This window comes from Lepisma saccharinum, chromosome 27 (assembly GCF_977018435.1).
Source record: "Lepisma saccharinum chromosome 27, izLepSacc3.1, whole genome shotgun sequence".
Lineage (NCBI taxonomy): Eukaryota > Metazoa > Arthropoda > Insecta > Zygentoma > Lepismatidae > Lepisma > Lepisma saccharinum.
Genome location: NC_139255.1, coordinates 27,759,086 through 27,786,443, shown reverse-complemented (window position 1 = coordinate 27,786,443; position 27,358 = coordinate 27,759,086). Strand labels below are relative to the sequence as shown.

The 27,358-nt window shown below is 39.9% G+C and overlaps 1 protein-coding gene across 1 annotated transcript in view; it reads right to left on the bottom strand.

Moving 5' to 3' along the window:
• Nucleotides 1-27,358, bottom strand: part of LOC145979945 (BTB/POZ domain-containing protein 6-like) — a 47,789-nt gene that overhangs the window by 7,675 nt on the left and 12,756 nt on the right. The window contains exons 2-4 of the mRNA XM_083112889.1: nucleotides 6,536-6,666; nucleotides 4,798-4,931; nucleotides 3,059-3,263 (exon numbers count right to left, since the gene is read on the bottom strand). Coding sequence (XP_082969015.1) covers nucleotides 3,059-3,263; nucleotides 4,798-4,931; nucleotides 6,536-6,664 — 468 coding nt within the window. The 5' untranslated portion in view covers nucleotides 6,665-6,666. The remainder of the gene's footprint in view (nucleotides 1-3,058; nucleotides 3,264-4,797; nucleotides 4,932-6,535; nucleotides 6,667-27,358) is intronic.

The following is a 27,358-nucleotide window of genomic DNA, read 5'->3' as shown; positions in this document are numbered from 1 at the left end:
AGAATGACCTTTCATTCCTTTTCCCTACCTTCTTTCTTTCTTTCTTTCAGCGCGGGGGGTTTCCTTCTTTTCTCTCCCGGTATCGGGGACCCCGATGCCTCCCCCCCTCCTTCCTGCAGAGAGAGAGAGAGGTCTTCCCCCTGTCTCTCTCTCTCTCTCTCTCTCTCCAGAAGAAGAAGAGAAGGAGAAGAAGAGCCGGGGGTGGGCCGGGCAGCACCCCCCCCCCGAGGAGGGGCATCGGGGTCTTCTCTTTCTTTTTACAAAGAGAGAGAGAAAGCAACCCCCCCGGGGGGCGACCCCGATGCCATCGGGGAGGCCGGGGGTGGTGCGGGGGGGGTTGACGGCATCGGGGTCGGCAAAAGGAAAAAGAAGCAGGAGAGAGAGAAAGAGAGAGAGAGAAATCTCTCTCTCTCTCTCTCTAGGCGGTCAGGGGCGTTCACGGGCATCGGGAGAAAGAGAGGGAAGAAGAGAGAAAGAGAAAGAGAGAGAGAGAGAGAGAGAGAGAGAGAGAGAGAGAGAGAGAGAGAGAGAGAGAGAGAGAGAGAGAGAGAGAGAGCGCGCTCTCTCTCCCCCCCCGTTCCCACCAGGAGAGGGAGACGAGAGGTCCTCTTTCTCTTTTGTGCGGGTGCCAGGGGTGTCCTTTCTTCTCTCTCTCCTTAGATAGAGAGGGGGGGGGTAGGAGAGAGGGAGGGGAAGAGAGAAAGGGGAAGGGGGGGGGCATATGGGAGAGGAAAGAAAAGTGCTTTCTCTTTCTCCTCTCTTTTCTTCTTCCTTCTCTCCTCTTTCTCTCTCTCTCTCTCTATGCCTCTTCCTTTCTCCCGATGCCCGGGATCTCTCTCTCTCTCTCTCTTCGACCCCGATACCCTCTCTCTCTTCGACCCCGATACCCTCTCTCTCTCTCTCTCTCTCTCTGGCATCGGGGTCTTCCCCTTGCCCCTCCACCCCCCCCATCTCTTTTTCTCTATTCCCCATCTCTCTCTTCTTCTCTCTCTTCTATCCTCTCTCTCTCTCCAGAGAGAGAGAGAGTGAAAGAAAGAAAAGTAGAGAGAGAGAGAGAAAGAAAGAGGGCATCGGGGTCCTATCCCTGTCCCCTCTCTCTCTCTCTCTCTCTCTCTCTCTCTCTCTCTCTCTCTCTCTCTCTCTCTCACGGAGGAGAGGTGAAGAAGGGGAAGGGCGCTCTCTCTCTCTCTCTCCCCCCCAGAAAGAGAGAGAAAGAGACCCCGATGCCCGAAGGATGCCCATCCCCCCCCCCAAGCTTGTCTCTCTATCTCTCTCTCTCTCTCTCTCTCTTCGACCCCGATGCCGGGGTCAAGGAGAGGAAAGAGAAGTTAGAAAGAGGAGAGAAGAAGGAAGGGGTATCGGGGTCCTTCTCCCCCACCAAGGGAAAGAGGGAAGAAGGTCACCCCCCACCCCCCTCAGAAAGAGAGAGAGAGACCCCGATACCTACTTCGACCCCGATGCCCGGACCCCGATACCCTAGAAGAGAAAGAGATGAGAGGAGAGGAGAAGAGGAGGGGGGGGGGCAAGGGGGCCGTGCCCAGAGAGAGAGAGGAAAAAAAGGAAAGAAGAAAACAAGAAAAGAGAGAGAGATAGAGAGAGAGGGGGGAGAAGAAAGAAAAAGAGAAAGAAAGAGAAGAAGAAAAGAGAGAGAGAAAGAGATGGAGAAAGAGAGAGAGAGATGGAGGGAGAGAGAGAGAAGTGAGAGAGTGAGAAAGAAAGAGAGAGAGAGAGAGGGAGAGAGACATTCTCTCTCTCTCTCCTCCAAAATAAAGAAAGAAAGAAAGGAAACTGTCCATCCTCTCTTCCTTTCTCCGGCTTCTTCTAATAGTTATTTTTGGTGGGGAGAGAGAGAGAGATAGAGAGAGAGATAGAGAGAGGTCTGGGAGTGGGAGGGAACCTTGCCAGCCCTTCCCCCTCCTGAGAGGACAGGGAGGGAGGAAAGAAGAGCACGGGCGGCGGGGTCCAAGAGAGAAAGAGGAGAGGAGAAGGAAGAAAAAGGGGTGGGGGGTGCCCATCCCCCAGGTAATCTCCACCCTACCGCCCCCCCCTCTTTCTCTATCTCTTTCTCTCTCTCTCTCACCCTTGAAAGAGAGAGAGAGAGAGAGAGAGAGAGAGAGAGAGAGAGAGAGAGAGAGAGAGAGAGGTAAGGATAGGTGGGAGAAAAAGGAAGTTATTTCCCCTCAAATACATTGGTTAATTAAAATTTACAAGTTAAGTATATTTTATTCACCTCCTGGCAATTGAGAAGCACACACATAAAGAGTAATAATTATGATTTTGCAAGTGTATTTAGCAAGTAATCCTGGATGCTATTTTTATGGGATGAAAACCTTTTTGATTCTCTCAACCTGAAAATAGTTCCCAAGTTAAACCCATGAAAGTAGTAACTCATAATTCTTACTTGCCTGTTGTAAACAATGGCAGTGGTCTCACTTCAGTACTTAACATTTGATGCTCAGTATGACAAGACATAACATGGCACTGTAAGAGTTAGTGTTTTTGGTTGAATATAGGTTTTGAAAAAGGGACATGGAAGAAAATTAAGGGGTGCACCTATTTGCACCAACCCCCCACTCCCTTGGCACAGCCCATTCAAGTGCTGAGCCCAAAATATTTCAAAGCTGGCTGAAAGCATAGGTGAAAATTACATCTACTTGATATGTCAAAATTTCATCAAAAGATGCCAGGAATATGTGAATGCACAACCACTTTGACCGCTTACAACACAAGTTAGTACTTTTTATGCAATATATATGCTGCTAAAGATGTGTGCGTAAAAATATGCAGGACATCATGGATAAAAATGCCAGCATCTGCACCATGCCTCACCATCTGCAGTCATGCACTATCTCTGCCCCCGAACCAAACTGAACGCACTGTACCTTAAGTAGTTTCCCTTTTACCTTTCTTTCTAAGTTAGTAGGAAGTGTACAAAATTACATATTCCATATAATGCTGCTTAATGTGACTATTATTTTAAAGTACGAATATGTATTGCTACAATTAGTACTATAAATACAAATGAAATTACCCAATAAACAACTTAAGGTATTTTTACCTCTAAACTTATTGTCTCCAACGAAGATTCTTCCACATATTTTCCAAATTCATAAACCTGAAGGGCCGTGCTAGGGCTTATGGTGCGCTCGATGTATTTGATACCCTCAGTAATTAAAGAAATCACGCTGTATTTCTTTGAAGAATAGATAACATTACATGCTTCATCAACACTAGTCAGATTTACTTTGGAAGTGTAGATCCACCTTGAACGAGGAAACAAAAATTACAAACACTTGAGGTAACTATACTTATAAAACAATAACAAAAATAAACAAGCATACATTTGGAAGTTAAAAATATTTGCAATCCTATAAAAGCAGTATAAGTAATCCGCTTGCATTACAACAAAACAATGAATGTCAGGCATTTTCAATGCTGTTTGTAATTATCGATCCAATATTTCCGGTTTTCAAGGTTAACTATCCAAAAATTCAAGGGTACAAGCAGATATTTTCTCTATTTCAACTTCACATATTACTGCCTCTCACCACACAAACACAGAAATTTATTAACAAATGTAAAGGGTATGTGCAATTCCAACGTATCCAAAAATTCTAATTCAGTTCGATTAACAATATATATATTTAAAATATTTAGTTTAAGGTGCAAAGTTTACATTTGCCATTTCATATACTCAAGACTCTAGTACATATCTAAATACAGCGTATTCTAGAGGGATCGAGAAATAAATGCTCGCCATTTAAAACCAGATAAGGATATTGCTGTATTTTTCATATGACAGGAAAGGAAAACTCTCCGAGATTGTGCAACACTGTATTCAGACAGCTACACGGTCGCGCATGCGCGTCAATAGCTTTTGTCTCGAAAGGAAGCCAGGCGCCATTCAGTAGTTGACCGTGCAGTGGAAAACATGTGGACACCGCAACAGAAAGTTCAGTGCGTGTTATGGCTAGCAGAAGAGAAATCTGTTACTCGGGTTCAACGCCATGTTCGTCGTACGTGGAATGTGGAACTGAGGGGCCACATCAAAAATGCAGTAGCGCTTGTGACTACCCAAATGCTAGAGAACACTTGGCGGGAAGTTGAATACCATTTAGATGTGTGCAGAGCCACCAAAGGTGCACATATCGATTTGCATTGAACATCATCTGAAACTTGGTGAGTTTTGTATCAAGTAAAAGTAAAAGTTTATGTTACCAATACATTCTGTTCACTAGAAATTATCACTTATTTCTCGATCCCTCTAGCGTGGACACCCTGTACAAGTCACAAATATTATGGGATATACTCATCTATGAAAAATTGTTATTTGTATCAATAATCTTTCATATGTTACATAGATTGTTCTGCAAAGGACACTTAACAAAGCGAACGAATAGAGAGAATTAAGTTTTATTTTACATGCAGCTTTTTCTCCTTCCTCAATAAAAAAATGCTAAACTGTGATTTTTTTAAAAATATATGTATAAATTGGATGGGATTTGGATTAGTAAAAGTTGCAATTTTTCACGTCTATGGAGAAAAATTCACGCAGAATTCACGGTGAGTAGCCAGCCATCCTGTTAAGAGCATAATTTTAATCTTATTCCAAAAATCATTCTTGTTTGATCTTTTTCGAAATTTTTGTGTGTGCAATTGCTTTTATGACTGTAAACCTCAAATGTGCACTTACCGAGATGTTTATTTGCTACATCAAGAGAGTACAATAAACATTACGAGTATTCCATCACAATGTGTAAAAATTTCACATAGGTAACACACGTTTGTCATACTTACGTAAGCATAATTTCAAAAGATTCTGGAGTGATATCATTGATAAGTATTTCCTTCACCTCGGGCAGAGAACCAAAGAACATGACTTCGAATACTGGGCTTGACATGGCAAGAATAACTTTGTGAGCCTCAAAATTCTGAAAAAGCCAAATATTTAAATAAGAGTCTGTGGAAACGTCAACTAGACAGTACACATATACGTTTATACAGTAGGCTACGTATATTGCAAATCTCAAAATAGAAGAGCTTCACGTTCTCCATTGGTAGCATTAGCTGTATTTATTTTTAGAAATGCTAAGAATTTAGCAGGCCTGCATTTTTACAAGCCTAAGGTGCAATAAACAAAATCCCCCCCCCCACAGTATTTTTTGAAATAAGCTTTTCCATTTGGTAACATGGATCATGTTAGGTGTCACATTATAGAATACAAATAAAGAGAGGGGGGGAGGATGAAAATTATGGTTATTTTATGCCCTAAACATATCACTAATATTTTGAATTTGAATTTAAACTTTTAGGTGCGTCAGCACTTGAGGTTATTTTGTGCTCAACACACTATAGGGGGCCCAGCCCCTTACCATAAAAACAAAATAAAGCGTGTGTGATAATTAAATTATCCTTACCTGGTTTAAAAGCTGAGGCTGTAAAGGGGTACTGAGCACATAGGACAAAACACAGGACAAGAAACACACAATCCTACAAAGATTATACTGGCTGTAGGCCCAGACGCCAGAGCCTCGATACTCTGCAAACGGCAGTCCAGGGTGCAATACGTGAAAGTGAGGTTCACGATTGGGTGTAATATGTGGAAAGTTCACCCCTTACACCCCATAGGATTGCTATTGAGTGCACAAAATTTTATTTATTTTTACAAACTGCAAACCTATTTGAAGTTGAAGAATAATCTGGCACTACATTTCGACACTGATAGTGTCATGACATCGATATACAGGGTGTCTCAAACATAATAGTGCAAACTGACACAGGTGAAAGTACACGACAATAGAAGCAAAAAGTCTCAGCAAACTTGGCTCTACAAACGAGCCGTTTTCAAGATAATTGCAAATGTGTGAGTACATTCATTGTTTATAAACGTCATCCTAGTTGGTAAAATGCTAATAATACAGTAAGAAAATTCATTGGAGATCTCATTGCTTCTTTTGTTGAACATTCTACTTACTTTAACTGTGTACTGATTGCATCCATCCTGTTTGATTACAACACCACCTATCGGAAATGTTCTGCTTTGTAAAGAGAGCAAACCTCAGAACGTGCAAGGAGTAAAACACTCTGTGTTTAGAAAATGCAATCAGTGACGGCTTGTAACCACACATTCGCACACATTATTAGCATTTTACCAACTAGGATGACATTTTCAAACAATGAAGTCAGTAGCAGTTTGTAATCACACATTCACGATTATCTCGAAAACGGCTAGTTTGCAGACCCACGTTTACTGAGACTTTTTTTGCTTCTATTATCGTGTATTTTCATCTGTGTCAGTTTGTGCTATTACTTATGATACATCCTGTACTATACTTCAAAAATACAATGATAGCCACTTGCTGTATTTCCAGTAATTGTTGAACTTTCTGTTTGCATAATACAGTTATTGTGCTGACCATTAGCCTGTCAACAAAAAGATGCTCGACATATCTTGGCCCTCAACAGGCTGTTTGGCCCATGACGTTTGTTTCTTTGTTTGGGTTGTTATTTTATACACACTATAAAAGCAACTTGCCTTTTCATGATTTTCACCTTGAATTCTAAATTTGCAATCTGTAAATAATGGTGTCTGCAGAATATGTTGCAATCGTTCATCCCAACTTTTTTTCTGCACTTGCCAATCTGTAGACATGACACTAACCATATCTGAAATTAAAATTGAAAATGTAATGTGTAGCATTAAAAAAAAATGATATGGTGGAATTAGATAGATATGTTAAAATACAATACTTTCTCTGCTTCCTCCAGGGGTGCCCATATAGAAGATTTATGATGCGCCTACATCATGTGAATTTGGGGGGGGGGGGGGCAATATTTTATAGTTTACTCAAACTATAAATTTTCACACAAAAATGGGGGGATAGTTTCAATTGATTGGCTTGTTATTGATTTTTAGTTATGATTATTAGTTTTTCTTCCTACCTGTGGGCGATGGTGGCAATTGGGTTGAAATGAAACACCACCTCTTATGCCTTTAGAATCAGTTTCAAAGGGAGGGGAGAGGGGGTTAATACTAGGTTAGTCAAGCAGACAAACTATTAAGAATAAAGTTGATTCAGTACACTAACAATGGCAGTGAACCTGAGCAGATTTGCATGTATTGTGTTAGAAAACATGAAGTGAGACGTGGTTTTTCATTTTCAGTCTCTTAATTTCAACTGCAATGAAAGGTTTTGAATGTCATGCACATTTTGATTGTCGTAATCTCAGCCAGTTGTAAACAATGTCTGGCTAGGAACTTCCGACATGCAAACTTCAGTTTTAGTGTTGGCTGATTTCAGGCACAATTTGTTTCACTTCTGAGTGTTCCTGTGCTATGACTGACTGGATAATAGTAAAATACTGTCAGCTTCCGTTGTCTAAAACTTATGTACTTCGAAAATTTAATTTAAAAAAATGAAAACAAATTATCAACATTCAAACTAAAATCAATTACTGCATGTTGTAACGAACCCGTCTCGTCACAATTTGTACGAGTTGCACCTCTATTTTTGTGAACTTTCTGATAAACACATGTAATTAGAAATGTATCTATTTAAAAACAGGTTACACCCCGAATTTGGTAAACTAACTCAATATTTAATGTAAGAATATACTTTTAATAGTTTATATTTCTTCCACTCGCTTACGCTAGCATCGCCAACCCAATATAAAGGCGAGAGCGGGGCTAGCATCTCAGTTTGACTCCGTCTGCGGACGAGAGAAGTAGGGCTCTGCCTACGGACAAGAGGTAAACTCCTCCTAACAGGAGAGAGAAAAAGATATCCCACTCCACCTTCTGGTGAGAGAAATTTACTCTTAGTGTGAGAGGACCCACTCCGCTTTTGGGCGAGAGATATTTAGGTACCTTTTTTCTTTCATAAAACCCCGTCATCTCGACGTTGGGGATGGTAACAGCGAAACCCCGTCACCTCGATGTTGGGAAATTCGCTTCTTAGAATCTATTCCTTAGTTTTTGCCCTGTTACTCCTAGATGGAAAGAAAGCCATTTCCAAGGTTACACTAATCTTTCTCTTTTAGATGCTTTGTTTATAAACCCTTTGTGATTGTTTTCTAACAAGAGTACTAGGTATTATATACAAAATTGTATGGGTCTCTTTAAGGGTTAAAAGTTTTTATAGTTCAACTATAAAAGGCCGTAACTATATAGAGAGGCCCAAATATGAATATATATATCTGTATCTGTGAAACTATAAGTTGGATGTATAAAACTACTGTAAAAGGGTCTAAGTTCCTTTCTTGCTTGAGTTTGTGATGAAATAAACCTTTATATGTTCTAGTTAATTTTGAGTTGTCAATGAACTTAACTGGTCAACTACGTCATAGCCCACTAAGTGCAATATACACCCGAACCCTGAGTGTAAATAGAGACTCATGCCACCACTGGAGAAAAAGTTTAGCATTATGGATAGACTTGAAACACTTAGCTAACTACGTTATTGGTCATCTTTCCTCCCTCGAACAGGACGTTTCAAGATATTTGGCATCCCAACGTGGGGCTCGAAAGATAAATAACAGGAATGTTGCAAGATTTTTGGCGCCATAATGTCAAGGCTTTAAGGTGAAACCGAGTCATTTGGCCACATTACCGAGCAAGTTTTAACTTAATTGACGCTCGCCCCGATAGTGTAGAACCAGTGTTAACACCAAAGAAAGAGAAAGAGGGAAACACCGTGGAAGATATCCAAGCAGGAACCTAGAAGTTTGATACTAATTCGGGAAATAAATATTAAGTTGACCATTTTCAGAAGATGAACTATTGCTATATGTGTTACCAACTCCATTTAGAAAGAGTAACTTATAGAACAAGAACAGAACTTCTAAAAGTAAATGTTATTGAACTAAGATCCCAAAGAAAGGCTTGTGGGACAGCGAAAGTACAAGGAAGAATGTCTTCATGTAGGTCTTGAGTTTCTATAGTGGTTAAAGTACCTCTTCCTTCGAGTGCAGTAAGGCCAAAAGGGCGTGCCAGAGCGTGGTCTCCGAAGAAGCAGGGAAGCCAAAGAAGCTCCCTGAGGTATTATATTCTAAATGTAGAGACTTGAGTAATTTACTAAAAGCCATTAAAAATGTGATACATATATAATTGTGCTGAAAGTAGATTATGCTCAACCTGCCAAAATAAGGAAAATCTTATAAGCAATAATAATAAGAAGTTTTGTAATGTGATTAAGTTCAAACTTTAAATGTGCCAGGGCAACACTGAGTGATAGGAAAGTAAAATAAATTGATGTTTTCCTGAAATGTATATTAAGTATATAATGGTGTCAATAGGTGGTGTTAGTGTCATTTAGCCTGTGCTTGATTAAATAGATTACCCGACTGGACAGAGCTCAGTTGAGATCGGGACTAAGTAGTGTGAACTTTGTGCTTTCCAATACAAGATGGATAAGCCCGACAGGATGTTCCCAGATGTCAAACGAATCAAAGAGAGGCTGAAATTGAACAATACTAAAATGAAGACGTTAAGTGAACCTGTGCCTAAACCTAAAGGTCCCATCACATGGCAAGTTAAATTAATACCTCCCCCTTTACAGGATCCAGAAGTTCCTAAGAAGAGAAGGAACTTGATGACCCAGTTAAAGTGTACATGGATCAAGAATATTGCTGCCGAAGATATTAAGAAGGGATATAGTTCCTTGCCGTATTCTCCTTCGCGACCAGGATTAGTGGATCTGAGCAAAGTCGTTCCTAGAGCCTGCCAACCTGTGCGAGTTAGTATGGACTTATCAGCTCCTAGCTCATCTAGCCCTGTGATTGAAGGAAGAAAACCCAAAGCAATTGTGGTTCCGAGAAAGTTACCTATGCTTCTTGAAACAGTATCCTCCGGAGCAGTACCCTTGATGCAAGAAAACGAAATCAATGAACAGAAATCTGAAGTTTTGAGTGACTAATCTAGTGCCCTAATTCGACCCTGGATCGAACGAGTTCGACGCTTAGAAGCGGAAAAACGAAAGTTGGAATCCGAGATGCGGGACCTGACACATACTGAGTATGTATGGACTACCCCAGAGCCTGCTCCAAGGAAGGACAGTACTGAGGACGATCTGCAGGTCGATCAATACATGGTGTCTACCCGGAGGGAAGTCGCTGCTCTTCCAGATCCACAGGAAGCTCCACTGGAAGCTCATGACTCAGAACTCATGGCTGAAGTAAATTGGAATGGTGACGAATTGTTATTGGCTCGGCAGTTGAAAATGATTTTGGGAGACATCCGAAGGACATATATGTAGACAATCTCTGTCCTGCGAAAGTGCAATATTCGAGTGCCCCGAAGGTTTCCCTTCCTAAGATTTTTAAAACGATACGGACTTTTAGCCTAAAGAGTTGATTAAAACCCAGTGGATTAGTTATCTTATAATGTAACCTTCTGTGAGTTCTAAACCTAGTACTTCCATTGTTGTAAAGATTGGCTTGGTCGTGTTTATCTCTCATGTAACTTGTTATTAATATTAGTTTGTAATCTTAATTGAATTTTGTAGTGAAAAAATCTTTTTCATTAAAATATATTATATAGAGGTGATAAATTTTAAATCTGAAGATTTTCCTCGAAGGGAGGGGTTATTGTAACGAACCCGTCTCGTCACAATTTGTACGAGTCGCACCTCTATTTTTGTGAACTTTCTGATAAAAACATGTAATTAGAAATGTATCTATTTAAAAACAGGTTACACCTCTAATTTGGTAAACTAACTCAATAATTAACGTAAGAATATACTTTTAATAGTTTATATTTCTTTCACTTGCTTACGCTAGCGTCGCCGACCCAATATAAAGGGGAGAGCGGGGCTAGCATCTCAGTTTGACTCCGTCTGCGGACGAGAGAAGTAGGGCTCTGCCTATGGGCAAGAGGTAAACTCCTCCTAACAGGAGAGAGAAAAAGATATCCCACTCCACCTTCTGGTGAGAGAAATTTACTCCACTTTAGTGCTTTCGGGCGAGAGATATTTAGGTACCTTTTTCTTTCATAAAACCCCGTCATCTCGACGTTGGGGATGGTAACAGCGAAACCCCGTCTCCTCGATGTTGGGAAATTCGCTTCTTAGAATCTATTCCTTAGTTTTTGCCCTGTTACTCCTACATGGAAAGAAAGCCGTTTCCAAGGTTACACTAATCTTTCTCTTTTAGATGCTTTGTTTATAAATCCTTTGTGATTGTTTTCTAACAAGAGTACTAGGTATTATATACAAAATTGTATGGGTCTCTTTAAGGGTTAAAAGTTTTTATAGTTCAACTACAAAAGGCCGTAACTATATAGAGAGGCCCAAATATGAATATATATATATCTGTATCTGTGAAACTATAAGTTGGATGTATAAAACTACTGTAAAAGGGTCTAAGTTCCTTTCTTGCTTGAGTTTGTGATGAAATAAACCTTTATATGTTCTAGTTAATTTTGAGTTGTCAATGAACTTAACTGGTCAACTACGTCATAGCCCACTAAGTGCAATATACACCCGAACCCTGAGTGTAAATAGAGACTCATGCCACCACTGGAGAAAAAGTTTAGCATTATGGATAGACTTGAAACACTTAGCTAACTACGTTATTGGTCATCTTTCCTCCCTCGAACAGGACGTTTCAAGATATTTGGCATCCCAACGTGGGGCTCGAAAGATAAATAACAGGAATGTTGCAAGATTTTTGGCGCCATAATGTCAAGGCTTTAAGGTGAAACCGAGTCATTTGGCCACATTACCGAGCAAGTTTTAACTTAATTGACGCTCGCCCCGATAGTGTAGAACCAGTGTTAACACCAAAGAAAGAGAAAGAGGGAAACACCGTGGAAGATATCCAAGCAGGAACCTAGAAGTTTGATACTAATTCGGGAAATAAATATTAAGTTGACCATTTTCAGAAGATGAACTATTGCTATATGTGTTACCAACTCCATTTAGAAAGAGTAACTTATAGAACAAGAACAGAACTTCTAAAAGTAAATGTTATTGAACTAAGATCCCAAAGAAAGGCTTGTGGGACAGCGAAAGTACAAGGAAGAATGTCTTCATGTAGGTCTTGAGTTTCTATAGTGGTTAAAGTACCTCTTCCTTCGAGTGCAGTAAGGCCAAAAGGGCATGCCAGAGCGTGGTCTCCGAAGAAGCAGGGAAGCCAAAGAAGCTCCCTGAGGTATTATATCCTAAATGTAGAGACTTGAGTAATTTACTAAAAGCCATTAAAAATGTGATACATATATAATTGTGCTGAAAGTAGATTGTGCTCAACCTGCCAAAATAAGGAAAATCTTATAAGCAATAATAATAAGAAGTTTTGTAATGTGATTAAGTTCAAACTTTAAATGTGCCAGGGCAACACTGAGTGATAGGAAAGTAAAATAAATTGATGTTTTCCTGAAATGTATATTAAGTATATAATGGTGTCAATAGGTGGTGTTAGTGTCATTTAGCCTGTGCTTCACCTTGATTAAATAGATTACCCGACTGCACAGAGCTCAGTTGAGATCGGGACTGAGTAGTGTGAACTTCGTGCTTTCCAATACAGGATGGATAAGCCCCGCAGGATGTTCCCAGATGTCAAACGAATGAAAGAGAAGCTGAAATTGAACAATACTAAAATGAAGACGTTAAGTGAACCTGTGCCTAAACCTAAAAGTTCCCTTCACATGGCAAGTTAAATTAATACCTCCCCCTCTACAGGATCCAGAAGTTCCTAAGAAGAGAAGGAACCTGATGACCCAGTTAAAGTGTACATGGATCAAGAATATTGCTGCCGAAGATATTAAGAAGGGATATAGTTCCTTGCCGTATTCTCCTTCGCGACCAGGATTAGTGGATCTGAGCAAAGTCGTTCCTAGAGCCTGCCAACCTGTGCGAGTTAGTATGGACTTATCAGCTCCTAGCTCATCTAGCCCTGTGATTGAAGGAAGAAACCCCAAAGCAATTGTGGTTCCGAGAAAGTTACCTACGCTTGTTGAAACAGTATCCTCCGGAGCAGTACCCTTGATGCAAGAAAACGAAATCAATGAACAGAAATCTGAAGTTTTGAGTGACTAATCTAGTGCCCTAATTCGACCCTGGATCGAACGAGTTCGACGCTTAGAAGTGGAAAAACGAAAGTTGGAATCCGAGATGCGGGACCTGACACATACTGAGTATGTATGGACTACCCCAGAGCCTGCTCCAAGGAAGGACAGTACCGAGGACGATCTGCAGGTCGATCAACACATGGTGTCTACCCGGAGGGAAGTCGCTGCTCTTCCAGATCCACAGGAAGCTCCACTGGAAGCTCACGACTCAGAACTCCTCGCTGAAATAAATTGGAATGGTGACGAATTGTCATTGGCTCGGCAGTTGAAAATGATTTTGGGAGACATCCGAAGGACATATATGCAGACAATCTCTGTCCTGCGAAAGTGCAATATTCGAGTGCCCCGAAGGTTTCCCTTCCTAAGATTTTTAAAACGATACGGACTTTTAGCCTAAAGAGTTGATTAAAACCCAGTGGATTAGTTATCTTATAATGTAACCTTCTGTGAGTTCTAAACCTAGTACTTCCATTGTTGTAAAGATTGGCTTGGTCGTGTTTATCTCTCATGTAACTTGTTATTAATATTAGTTTGTAATCTTAATTGAATTTTGTAGTGAAAAAATCTTTTTCATTAAAATATATTATATAGAGGTGATAAATTTTAAATCTGAAGATTTTCCTCGAAGGGAGGGGTTATTGTAACGAACCCGTCTCGTCACAATTTGTACGAGTCGCACCTCTATTTTTGTGAACTTTCTGATAAAAACATGTAATTAGAAATGTATCTATTTAAAAACAGGTTACACCTCTAATTTGGTAAACTAACTCAATATTTAACGTAAGAATATACTTTTAATAGTTTATATTTCTTTCACTTGCTTACGCTAGCGTCGCCGACCCAATATAAAGGGGAGAGCGGGGCTAGCATCTCAGTTTGACTCCGTCTGCGGACGAGAGAAGTAGGGCTCTGCCTATGGGCAAGAGGTAAACTCCTCCTAACAGGAGAGAGAAAAAGATATCCCACTCCACCTTCTGGTGAGAGAAATTTACTCCACTTTAGTGCTTTCGGGCGAGAGATATTTAGGTACCTTTTTCTTTCATAAAACCCCGTCATCTCGACGTTGGGGATGGTAACAGCGAAACCCCGTCTCCTCGATGTTGGGAAATTCGCTTCTTAGAATCTATTCCTTAGTTTTTGCCCTGTTACTCCTACATGGAAAGAAAGCCGTTTCCAAGGTTACACTAATCTTTCTCTTTTAGATGCTTTGTTTATAAATCCTTTGTGATTGTTTTCTAACAAGAGTACTAGGTATTATATACAAAATTGTATGGGTCTCTTTAAGGGTTAAAAGTTTTTATAGTTCAACTACAAAAGGCCGTAACTATATAGAGAGGCCCAAATATGAATATATATATATCTGTATCTGTGAAACTATAAGTTGGATGTATAAAACTACTGTAAAAGGGTCTAAGTTCCTTTCTTGCTTGAGTTTGTGATGAAATAAACCTTTATATGTTCTAGTTAATTTTGAGTTGTCAATGAACTTAACTGGTCAACTACGTCATAGCCCACTAAGTGCAATATACACCCGAACCCTGAGTGTAAATAGAGACTCATGCCACCACTGGAGAAAAAGTTTAGCATTATGGATAGACTTGAAACACTTAGCTAACTACGTTATTGGTCATCTTTCCTCCCTCGAACAGGACGTTTCAAGATATTTGGCATCCCAACGTGGGGCTCGAAAGATAAATAACAGGAATGTTGCAAGATTTTTGGCGCCATAATGTCAAGGCTTTAAGGTGAAACCGAGTCATTTGGCCACATTACCGAGCAAGTTTTAACTTAATTGACGCTCGCCCCGATAGTGTAGAACCAGTGTTAACACCAAAGAAAGAGAAAGAGGGAAACACCGTGGAAGATATCCAAGCAGGAACCTAGAAGTTTGATACTAATTCGGGAAATAAATATTAAGTTGACCATTTTCAGAAGATGAACTATTGCTATATGTGTTACCAACTCCATTTAGAAAGAGTAACTTATAGAACAAGAACAGAACTTCTAAAAGTAAATGTTATTGAACTAAGATCCCAAAGAAAGGCTTGTGGGACAGCGAAAGTACAAGGAAGAATGTCTTCATGTAGGTCTTGAGTTTCTATAGTGGTTAAAGTACCTCTTCCTTCGAGTGCAGTAAGGCCAAAAGGGCATGCCAGAGCGTGGTCTCCGAAGAAGCAGGGAAGCCAAAGAAGCTCCCTGAGGTATTATATCCTAAATGTAGAGACTTGAGTAATTTACTAAAAGCCATTAAAAATGTGATACATATATAATTGTGCTGAAAGTAGATTGTGCTCAACCTGCCAAAATAAGGAAAATCTTATAAGCAATAATAATAAGAAGTTTTGTAATGTGATTAAGTTCAAACTTTAAATGTGCCAGGGCAACACTGAGTGATAGGAAAGTAAAATAAATTGATGTTTTCCTGAAATGTATATTAAGTATATAATGGTGTCAATAGGTGGTGTTAGTGTCATTTAGCCTGTGCTTCACCTTGATTAAATAGATTACCCGACTGCACAGAGCTCAGTTGAGATCGGGACTGAGTAGTGTGAACTTCGTGCTTTCCAATACAGGATGGATAAGCCCCGCAGGATGTTCCCAGATGTCAAACGAATGAAAGAGAAGCTGAAATTGAACAATACTAAAATGAAGACGTTAAGTGAACCTGTGCCTAAACCTAAAAGTTCCCTTCACATGGCAAGTTAAATTAATACCTCCCCCTCTACAGGATCCAGAAGTTCCTAAGAAGAGAAGGAACCTGATGACCCAGTTAAAGTGTACATGGATCAAGAATATTGCTGCCGAAGATATTAAGAAGGGATATAGTTCCTTGCCGTATTCTCCTTCGCGACCAGGATTAGTGGATCTGAGCAAAGTCGTTCCTAGAGCCTGCCAACCTGTGCGAGTTAGTATGGACTTATCAGCTCCTAGCTCATCTAGCCCTGTGATTGAAGGAAGAAACCCCAAAGCAATTGTGGTTCCGAGAAAGTTACCTACGCTTGTTGAAACAGTATCCTCCGGAGCAGTACCCTTGATGCAAGAAAACGAAATCAATGAACAGAAATCTGAAGTTTTGAGTGACTAATCTAGTGCCCTAATTCGACCCTGGATCGAACGAGTTCGACGCTTAGAAGTGGAAAAACGAAAGTTGGAATCCGAGATGCGGGACCTGACACATACTGAGTATGTATGGACTACCCCAGAGCCTGCTCCAAGGAAGGACAGTACCGAGGACGATCTGCAGGTCGATCAACACATGGTGTCTACCCGGAGGGAAGTCGCTGCTCTTCCAGATCCACAGGAAGCTCCACTGGAAGCTCACGACTCAGAACTCCTCGCTGAAATAAATTGGAATGGTGACGAATTGTCATTGGCTCGGCAGTTGAAAATGATTTTGGGAGACATCCGAAGGACATATATGCAGACAATCTCTGTCCTGCGAAAGTGCAATATTCGAGTGCCCCGAAGGTTTCCCTTCCTAAGATTTTTAAAACGATACGGACTTTTAGCCTAAAGAGTTGATTAAAACCCAGTGGATTAGTTATCTTATAATGTAACCTTCTGTGAGTTCTAAACCTAGTACTTCCATTGTTGTAAAGATTGGCTTGGTCGTGTTTATCTCTCATGTAACTTGTTATTAATATTAGTTTGTAATCTTAATTGAATTTTGTAGTGAAAAAATCTTTTTCATTAAAATATATTATATAGAGGTGATAAATTTTAAATCTGAAGATTTTCCTCGAAGGGAGGGGTTATTGTAACGAACCCGTCTCGTCACAATTTGTACGAGTCGCACCTCTATTTTTGTGAACTTTCTGATAAAAACATGTAATTAGAAATGTATCTATTTAAAAACAGGTTACACCTCTAATTTGGTAAACTAACTCAATATTTAACGTAAGAATATACTTTTAATAGTTTATATTTCTTTCACTTGCTTACGCTAGCGTCGCCGACCCAATATAAAGGGGAGAGCGGGGCTAGCATCTCAGTTTGACTCCGTCTGCGGACGAGAGAAGTAGGGCTCTGCCTATGGGCAAGAGGTAAACTCCTCCTAACAGGAGAGAGAAAAAGATATCCCACTCCACCTTCTGGTGAGAGAAATTTACTCCACTTTAGTGCTTTCGGGCGAGAGATATTTAGGTACCTTTTTCTTTCATAAAACCCCGTCATCTCGACGTTGGGGATGGTAACAGCGAAACCCCGTCTCCTCGATGTTGGGAAATTCGCTTCTTAGAATCTATTCCTTAGTTTTTGCCCTGTTACTCCTACATGGAAAGAAAGCCGTTTCCAAGGTTACACTAATCTTTCTCTTTTAGATGCTTTGTTTATAAATCCTTTGTGATTGTTTTCTAACAAGAGTACTAGGTATTATATACAAAATTGTATGGGTCTCTTTAAGGGTTAAAAGTTTTTATAGTTCAACTACAAAAGGCCGTAACTATATAGAGAGGCCCAAATATGAATATATATATATCTGTATCTGTGAAACTATAAGTTGGATGTATAAAACTACTGTAAAAGGGTCTAAGTTCCTTTCTTGCTTGAGTTTGTGATGAAATAAACCTTTATATGTTCTAGTTAATTTTGAGTTGTCAATGAACTTAACTGGTCAACTACGTCATAGCCCACTAAGTGCAATATACACCCGAACCCTGAGTGTAAATAGAGACTCATGCCACCACTGGAGAAAAAGTTTAGCATTATGGATAGACTTGAAACACTTAGCTAACTACGTTATTGGTCATCTTTCCTCCCTCGAACAGGACGTTTCAAGATATTTGGCATCCCAACGTGGGGCTCGAAAGATAAATAACAGGAATGTTGCAAGATTTTTGGCGCCATAATGTCAAGGCTTTAAGGTGAAACCGAGTCATTTGGCCACATTACCGAGCAAGTTTTAACTTAATTGACGCTCGCCCCGATAGTGTAGAACCAGTGTTAACACCAAAGAAAGAGAAAGAGGGAAACACCGTGGAAGATATCCAAGCAGGAACCTAGAAGTTTGATACTAATTCGGGAAATAAATATTAAGTTGACCATTTTCAGAAGATGAACTATTGCTATATGTGTTACCAACTCCATTTAGAAAGAGTAACTTATAGAACAAGAACAGAACTTCTAAAAGTAAATGTTATTGAACTAAGATCCCAAAGAAAGGCTTGTGGGACAGCGAAAGTACAAGGAAGAATGTCTTCATGTAGGTCTTGAGTTTCTATAGTGGTTAAAGTACCTCTTCCTTCGAGTGCAGTAAGGCCAAAAGGGCATGCCAGAGCGTGGTCTCCGAAGAAGCAGGGAAGCCAAAGAAGCTCCCTGAGGTATTATATCCTAAATGTAGAGACTTGAGTAATTTACTAAAAGCCATTAAAAATGTGATACATATATAATTGTGCTGAAAGTAGATTGTGCTCAACCTGCCAAAATAAGGAAAATCTTATAAGCAATAATAATAAGAAGTTTTGTAATGTGATTAAGTTCAAACTTTAAATGTGCCAGGGCAACACTGAGTGATAGGAAAGTAAAATAAATTGATGTTTTCCTGAAATGTATATTAAGTATATAATGGTGTCAATAGGTGGTGTTAGTGTCATTTAGCCTGTGCTTCACCTTGATTAAATAGATTACCCGACTGCACAGAGCTCAGTTGAGATCGGGACTGAGTAGTGTGAACTTCGTGCTTTCCAATACAGGATGGATAAGCCCCGCAGGATGTTCCCAGATGTCAAACGAATGAAAGAGAAGCTGAAATTGAACAATACTAAAATGAAGACGTTAAGTGAACCTGTGCCTAAACCTAAAAGTTCCCTTCACATGGCAAGTTAAATTAATACCTCCCCCTCTACAGGATCCAGAAGTTCCTAAGAAGAGAAGGAACCTGATGACCCAGTTAAAGTGTACATGGATCAAGAATATTGCTGCCGAAGATATTAAGAAGGGATATAGTTCCTTGCCGTATTCTCCTTCGCGACCAGGATTAGTGGATCTGAGCAAAGTCGTTCCTAGAGCCTGCCAACCTGTGCGAGTTAGTATGGACTTATCAGCTCCTAGCTCATCTAGCCCTGTGATTGAAGGAAGAAACCCCAAAGCAATTGTGGTTCCGAGAAAGTTACCTACGCTTGTTGAAACAGTATCCTCCAGAGCAGTACCCTTGATGCAAGAAAACGAAATCAATGAACAGAAATCTGAAGTTTTGAGTGACTAATCTAGTGCCCTAATTCGACCCTGGATCGAACGAGTTCGACGCTTAGAAGTGGAAAAACGAAAGTTGGAATCCGAGATGCGGGACCTGACACATACTGAGTATGTATGGACTACCCCAGAGCCTGCTCCAAGGAAGGACAGTACCGAGGACGATCTGCAGGTCGATCAACACATGGTGTCTACCCGGAGGGAAGTCGCTGCTCTTCCAGATCCACAGGAAGCTCCACTGGAAGCTCACGACTCAGAACTCCTCGCTGAAATAAATTGGAATGGTGACGAATTGTCATTGGCTCGGCAGTTGAAAATGATTTTGGGAGACATCCGAAGGACATATATGCAGACAATCTCTGTCCTGCGAAAGTGCAATATTCGAGTGCCCCGAAGGTTTCCCTTCCTAAGATTTTTAAAACGATACGGACTTTTAGCCTAAAGAGTTGATTAAAACCCAGTGGATTAGTTATCTTATAATGTAACCTTCTGTGAGTTCTAAACCTAGTACTTCCATTGTTGTAAAGATTGGCTTGGTCGTGTTTATCTCTCATGTAACTTGTTATTAATATTAGTTTGTAATCTTAATTGAATTTTGTAGTGAAAAAATCTTTTTCATTAAAATATATTATATAGAGGTGATAAATTTTAAATCTGAAGATTTTCCTCGAAGGGAGGGGTTATTGTAACGAACCCGTCTCGTCACAATTTGTACGAGTCGCACCTCTATTTTTGTGAACTTTCTGATAAAAACATGTAATTAGAAATGTATCTATTTAAAAACAGGTTACACCTCTAATTTGGTAAACTAACTCAATATTTAACGTAAGAATATACTTTTAATAGTTTATATTTCTTTCACTTGCTTACGCTAGCGTCGCCGACCCAATATAAAGGGGAGAGCGGGGCTAGCATCTCAGTTTGACTCCGTCTGCGGACGAGAGAAGTAGGGCTCTGCCTATGGGCAAGAGGTAAACTCCTCCTAACAGGAGAGAGAAAAAGATATCCCACTCCACCTTCTGGTGAGAGAAATTTACTCCACTTTAGTGCTTTCGGGCGAGAGATATTTAGGTACCTTTTTCTTTCATAAAACCCCGTCATCTCGACGTTGGGGATGGTAACAGCGAAACCCCGTCTCCTCGATGTTGGGAAATTCGCTTCTTAGAATCTATTCCTTAGTTTTTGCCCTGTTACTCCTACATGGAAAGAAAGCCGTTTCCAAGGTTACACTAATCTTTCTCTTTTAGATGCTTTGTTTATAAATCCTTTGTGATTGTTTTCTAACAAGAGTACTAGGTATTATATACAAAATTGTATGGGTCTCTTTAAGGGTTAAAAGTTTTTATAGTTCAACTACAAAAGGCCGTAACTATATAGAGAGGCCCAAATATGAATATATATATATCTGTATCTGTGAAACTATAAGTTGGATGTATAAAACTACTGTAAAAGGGTCTAAGTTCCTTTCTTGCTTGAGTTTGTGATGAAATAAACCTTTATATGTTCTAGTTAATTTTGAGTTGTCAATGAACTTAACTGGTCAACTACGTCATAGCCCACTAAGTGCAATATACACCCGAACCCTGAGTGTAAATAGAGACTCATGCCACCACTGGAGAAAAAGTTTAGCATTATGGATAGACTTGAAACACTTAGCTAACTACGTTATTGGTCATCTTTCCTCCCTCGAACAGGACGTTTCAAGATATTTGGCATCCCAACGTGGGGCTCGAAAGATAAATAACAGGAATGTTGCAAGATTTTTGGCGCCATAATGTCAAGGCTTTAAGGTGAAACCGAGTCATTTGGCCACATTACCGAGCAAGTTTTAACTTAATTGACGCTCGCCCCGATAGTGTAGAACCAGTGTTAACACCAAAGAAAGAGAAAGAGGGAAACACCGTGGAAGATATCCAAGCAGGAACCTAGAAGTTTGATACTAATTCGGGAAATAAATATTAAGTTGACCATTTTCAGAAGATGAACTATTGCTATATGTGTTACCAACTCCATTTAGAAAGAGTAACTTATAGAACAAGAACAGAACTTCTAAAAGTAAATGTTATTGAACTAAGATCCCAAAGAAAGGCTTGTGGGACAGCGAAAGTACAAGGAAGAATGTCTTCATGTAGGTCTTGAGTTTCTATAGTGGTTAAAGTACCTCTTCCTTCGAGTGCAGTAAGGCCAAAAGGGCATGCCAGAGCGTGGTCTCCGAAGAAGCAGGGAAGCCAAAGAAGCTCCCTGAGGTATTATATCCTAAATGTAGAGACTTGAGTAATTTACTAAAAGCCATTAAAAATGTGATACATATATAATTGTGCTGAAAGTAGATTGTGCTCAACCTGCCAAAATAAGGAAAATCTTATAAGCAATAATAATAAGAAGTTTTGTAATGTGATTAAGTTCAAACTTTAAATGTGCCAGGGCAACACTGAGTGATAGGAAAGTAAAATAAATTGATGTTTTCCTGAAATGTATATTAAGTATATAATGGTGTCAATAGGTGGTGTTAGTGTCATTTAGCCTGTGCTTCACCTTGATTAAATAGATTACCCGACTGCACAGAGCTCAGTTGAGATCGGGACTGAGTAGTGTGAACTTCGTGCTTTCCAATACAGGATGGATAAGCCCCGCAGGATGTTCCCAGATGTCAAACGAATGAAAGAGAAGCTGAAATTGAACAATACTAAAATGAAGACGTTAAGTGAACCTGTGCCTAAACCTAAATGTCCCATCACATGGCAAGTTAAATTAATACCTCCCCCCCTACAGGATCCAGAAGTTCCTAAGAAGAGAAGGAACCTGATGACCCAGTTAAAGTGTACATGGATCAAGAATATTGCTGCCGAAGATATTAAGAAGGGATATAGTTCCTTGCCGTATTCTCCTTCGCGACCAGGATTAGTGGATCTGAGCAAAGTCGTTCCTAGAGCCTGCCAACCTGTGCGAGTTAGTATGGACTTATCAGCTCCTAGCTCATCTAGCCCTGTGATTGAAGGAAGAAACCCCAAAGCAATTGTGGTTCCGAGAAAGTTACCTACGCTTGTTGAAACAGTATCCTCCGGAGCAGTACCCTTGATGCAAGAAAACGAAATCAATGAACAGAAATCTGAAGTTTTGAGTGACTAATCTAGTGCCCTAATTCGACCCTGGATCGAACGAGTTCGACGCTTAGAAGTGGAAAAACGAAAGTTGGAATCCGAGATGCGGGACCTGACACATACTGAGTATGTATGGACTACCCCAGAGCCTGCTCCAAGGAAGGACAGTACCGAGGACGATCTGCAGGTCGATCAACACATGGTGTCTACCCGGAGGGAAGTCGCTGCTCTTCCAGATCCACAGGAAGCTCCACTGGAAGCTCACGACTCAGAACTCCTCGCTGAAATAAATTGGAATGGTGACGAATTGTCATTGGCTCGGCAGTTGAAAATGATTTTGGGAGACATCCGAAGGACATATATGCAGACAATCTCTGTCCTGCGAAAGTGCAATATTCGAGTGCCCCGAAGGTTTCCCTTCCTAAGATTTTTAAAACGATACGGACTTTTAGCCTAAAGAGTTGATTAAAACCCAGTGGATTAGTTATCTTATAATGTAACCTTCTGTGAGTTCTAAACCTAGTACTTCCATTGTTGTAAAGATTGGCTTGGTCGTGTTTATCTCTCATGTAACTTGTTATTAATATTAGTTTGTAATCTTAATTGAATTTTGTAGTGAAAAAATCTTTTTCATTAAAATATATTATATAGAGGTGATAAATTTTAAATCTGAAGATTTTCCTCGAAGGGAGGGGTTATTGTAACGAACCCGTCTCGTCACAATTTGTACGAGTCGCACCTCTATTTTTGTGAACTTTCTGATAAAAACATGTAATTAGAAATGTATCTATTTAAAAACAGGTTACACCTCTAATTTGGTAAACTAACTCAATATTTAACGTAAGAATATACTTTTAATAGTTTATATTTCTTTCACTTGCTTACGCTAGCGTCGCCGACCCAATATAAAGGGGAGAGCGGGGCTAGCATCTCAGTTTGACTCCGTCTGCGGACGAGAGAAGTAGGGCTCTGCCTATGGGCAAGAGGTAAACTCCTCCTAACAGGAGAGAGAAAAAGATATCCCACTCCACCTTCTGGTGAGAGAAATTTACTCCACTTTAGTGCTTTCGGGCGAGAGATATTTAGGTACCTTTTTCTTTCATAAAACCCCGTCATCTCGACGTTGGGGATGGTAACAGCGAAACCCCGTCTCCTCGATGTTGGGAAATTCGCTTCTTAGAATCTATTCCTTAGTTTTTGCCCTGTTACTCCTACATGGAAAGAAAGCCGTTTCCAAGGTTACACTAATCTTTCTCTTTTAGATGCTTTGTTTATAAATCCTTTGTGATTGTTTTCTAACAAGAGTACTAGGTATTATATACAAAATTGTATGGGTCTCTTTAAGGGTTAAAAGTTTTTATAGTTCAACTACAAAAGGCCGTAACTATATAGAGAGGCCCAAATATGAATATATATATATCTGTATCTGTGAAACTATAAGTTGGATGTATAAAACTACTGTAAAAGGGTCTAAGTTCCTTTCTTGCTTGAGTTTGTGATGAAATAAACCTTTATATGTTCTAGTTAATTTTGAGTTGTCAATGAACTTAACTGGTCAACTACGTCATAGCCCACTAAGTGCAATATACACCCGAACCCTGAGTGTAAATAGAGACTCATGCCACCACTGGAGAAAAAGTTTAGCATTATGGATAGACTTGAAACACTTAGCTAACTACGTTATTGGTCATCTTTCCTCCCTCGAACAGGACGTTTCAAGATATTTGGCATCCCAACGTGGGGCTCGAAAGATAAATAACAGGAATGTTGCAAGATTTTTGGCGCCATAATGTCAAGGCTTTAAGGTGAAACCGAGTCATTTGGCCACATTACCGAGCAAGTTTTAACTTAATTGACGCTCGCCCCGATAGTGTAGAACCAGTGTTAACACCAAAGAAAGAGAAAGAGGGAAACACCGTGGAAGATATCCAAGCAGGAACCTAGAAGTTTGATACTAATTCGGGAAATAAATATTAAGTTGACCATTTTCAGAAGATGAACTATTGCTATATGTGTTACCAACTCCATTTAGAAAGAGTAACTTATAGAACAAGAACAGAACTTCTAAAAGTAAATGTTATTGAACTAAGATCCCAAAGAAAGGCTTGTGGGACAGCGAAAGTACAAGGAAGAATGTCTTCATGTAGGTCTTGAGTTTCTATAGTGGTTAAAGTACCTCTTCCTTCGAGTGCAGTAAGGCCAAAAGGGCATGCCAGAGCGTGGTCTCCGAAGAAGCAGGGAAGCCAAAGAAGCTCCCTGAGGTATTATATCCTAAATGTAGAGACTTGAGTAATTTACTAAAAGCCATTAAAAATGTGATACATATATAATTGTGCTGAAAGTAGATTGTGCTCAACCTGCCAAAATAAGGAAAATCTTATAAGCAATAATAATAAGAAGTTTTGTAATGTGATTAAGTTCAAACTTTAAATGTGCCAGGGCAACACTGAGTGATAGGAAAGTAAAATAAATTGATGTTTTCCTGAAATGTATATTAAGTATATAATGGTGTCAATAGGTGGTGTTAGTGTCATTTAGCCTGTGCTTCACCTTGATTAAATAGATTACCCGACTGCACAGAGCTCAGTTGAGATCGGGACTGAGTAGTGTGAACTTCGTGCTTTCCAATACAGGATGGATAAGCCCCGCAGGATGTTCCCAGATGTCAAACGAATGAAAGAGAAGCTGAAATTGAACAATACTAAAATGAAGACGTTAAGTGAACCTGTGCCTAAACCTAAATGTCCCATCACATGGCAAGTTAAATTAATACCTCCCCCCCTACAGGATCCAGAAGTTCCTAAGAAGAGAAGGAACCTGATGACCCAGTTAAAGTGTACATGGATCAAGAATATTGCTGCCGAAGATATTAAGAAGGGATATAGTTCCTTGCCGTATTCTCCTTCGCGACCAGGATTAGTGGATCTGAGCAAAGTCGTTCCTAGAGCCTGCCAACCTGTGCGAGTTAGTATGGACTTATCAGCTCCTAGCTCATCTAGCCCTGTGATTGAAGGAAGAAACCCCAAAGCAATTGTGGTTCCGAGAAAGTTACCTACGCTTGTTGAAACAGTATCCTCCGGAGCAGTACCCTTGATGCAAGAAAACGAAATCAATGAACAGAAATCTGAAGTTTTGAGTGACTAATCTAGTGCCCTAATTCGACCCTGGATCGAACGAGTTCGACGCTTAGAAGTGGAAAAACGAAAGTTGGAATCCGAGATGCGGGACCTGACACATACTGAGTATGTATGGACTACCCCAGAGCCTGCTCCAAGGAAGGACAGTACCGAGGACGATCTGCAGGTCGATCAACACATGGTGTCTACCCGGAGGGAAGTCGCTGCTCTTCCAGATCCACAGGAAGCTCCACTGGAAGCTCACGACTCAGAACTCCTCGCTGAAATAAATTGGAATGGTGACGAATTGTCATTGGCTCGGCAGTTGAAAATGATTTTGGGAGACATCCGAAGGACATATATGCAGACAATCTCTGTCCTGCGAAAGTGCAATATTCGAGTGCCCCGAAGGTTTCCCTTCCTAAGATTTTTAAAACGATACGGACTTTTAGCCTAAAGAGTTGATTAAAACCCAGTGGATTAGTTATCTTATAATGTAACCTTCTGTGAGTTCTAAACCTAGTACTTCCATTGTTGTAAAGATTGGCTTGGTCGTGTTTATCTCTCATGTAACTTGTTATTAATATTAGTTTGTAATCTTAATTGAATTTTGTAGTGAAAAAATCTTTTTCATTAAAATATATTATATAGAGGTGATAAATTTTAAATCTGAAGATTTTCCTCGAAGGGAGGGGTTATTGTAACGAACCCGTCTCGTCACAATTTGTACGAGTCGCACCTCTATTTTTGTGAACTTTCTGATAAAAACATGTAATTAGAAATGTATCTATTTAAAAACAGGTTACACCTCTAATTTGGTAAACTAACTCAATATTTAATGTAAGAATATACTTTTAATAGTTTATATTTCTTTCACTTGCTTACGCTAGCATCGCCGACCCAATATAAAGGCGAGAGCGGGGCTAGCATCTCAGTTTGACTCCGTCTGCGGACGAGAGAAGTAGGGCTCTGCCTACGGGCAAGAGGTAAACTCCTCCTAAGAGGAGAGAGAAAAAGATATCCCACTCCACCTTCTGGTGAGAGAAATTTACTCCACTTTAGTGCTTTCGGGCGAGAGATATTTAGGTACCTTTTTCTTTCATAAAACCCCGTCATCTCGACGTTGGGGATGGTAACAGCGAAACCCCGTCTCCTCGATGTTGGGAAATTCGCTTCTTAGAATCTATTCCTTAGTTTTTGCCCTGTTACTCCTACATGGAAAGAAAGCCGTTTCCAAGGTTACACTAATCTTTCTCTTTTAGATGCTTTGTTTATAAACCCTTTGTGATTGTTTTCTAACAAGAGTACTAGGTATTATATACAAAATTGTATGGGTCTCTTTAAGGGTTAAAAGTTTTTATAGTTCAACTACAAAAGGCCGTAACTATATAGAGAGGCCCAAATATGAATATATATATATCTGTATCTGTGAAACTATAAGTTGGATGTATAAAACTACTGTAAAAGGGTCTAAGTTCCTTTCTTGCTTGAGTTTGTGATGAAATAAACCTTTATATGTTCTAGTTAATTTTGAGTTGTCAATGAACTTAACTGGTCAACTACGTCATAGCCCACTAAGTGCAACATACACCCGAACCCTGAGTGTAAATAGAGACTCATGCCACTGCTGGAGAAAAAGTTTAGCATTATGGGTAGACTTGAAACACTTAGCTAACTAAGCTATTGGTCATCTTTCCTCCCTCGAACAGGACGTTTCAATGTTTATCAAAACTATTTTTGTGTGTGCATGTGTGTGGTGTGTGTGTGTGGGGGGGGGGGGGATTATAATGAACAATTCCATTTGAAGTAATTTTGATGAATGATTTTGGGGGGATGCATCCTCAGCCCTGTCTCCCTCCACCCCTTTATTCTGTTCTTGGCCAATATCT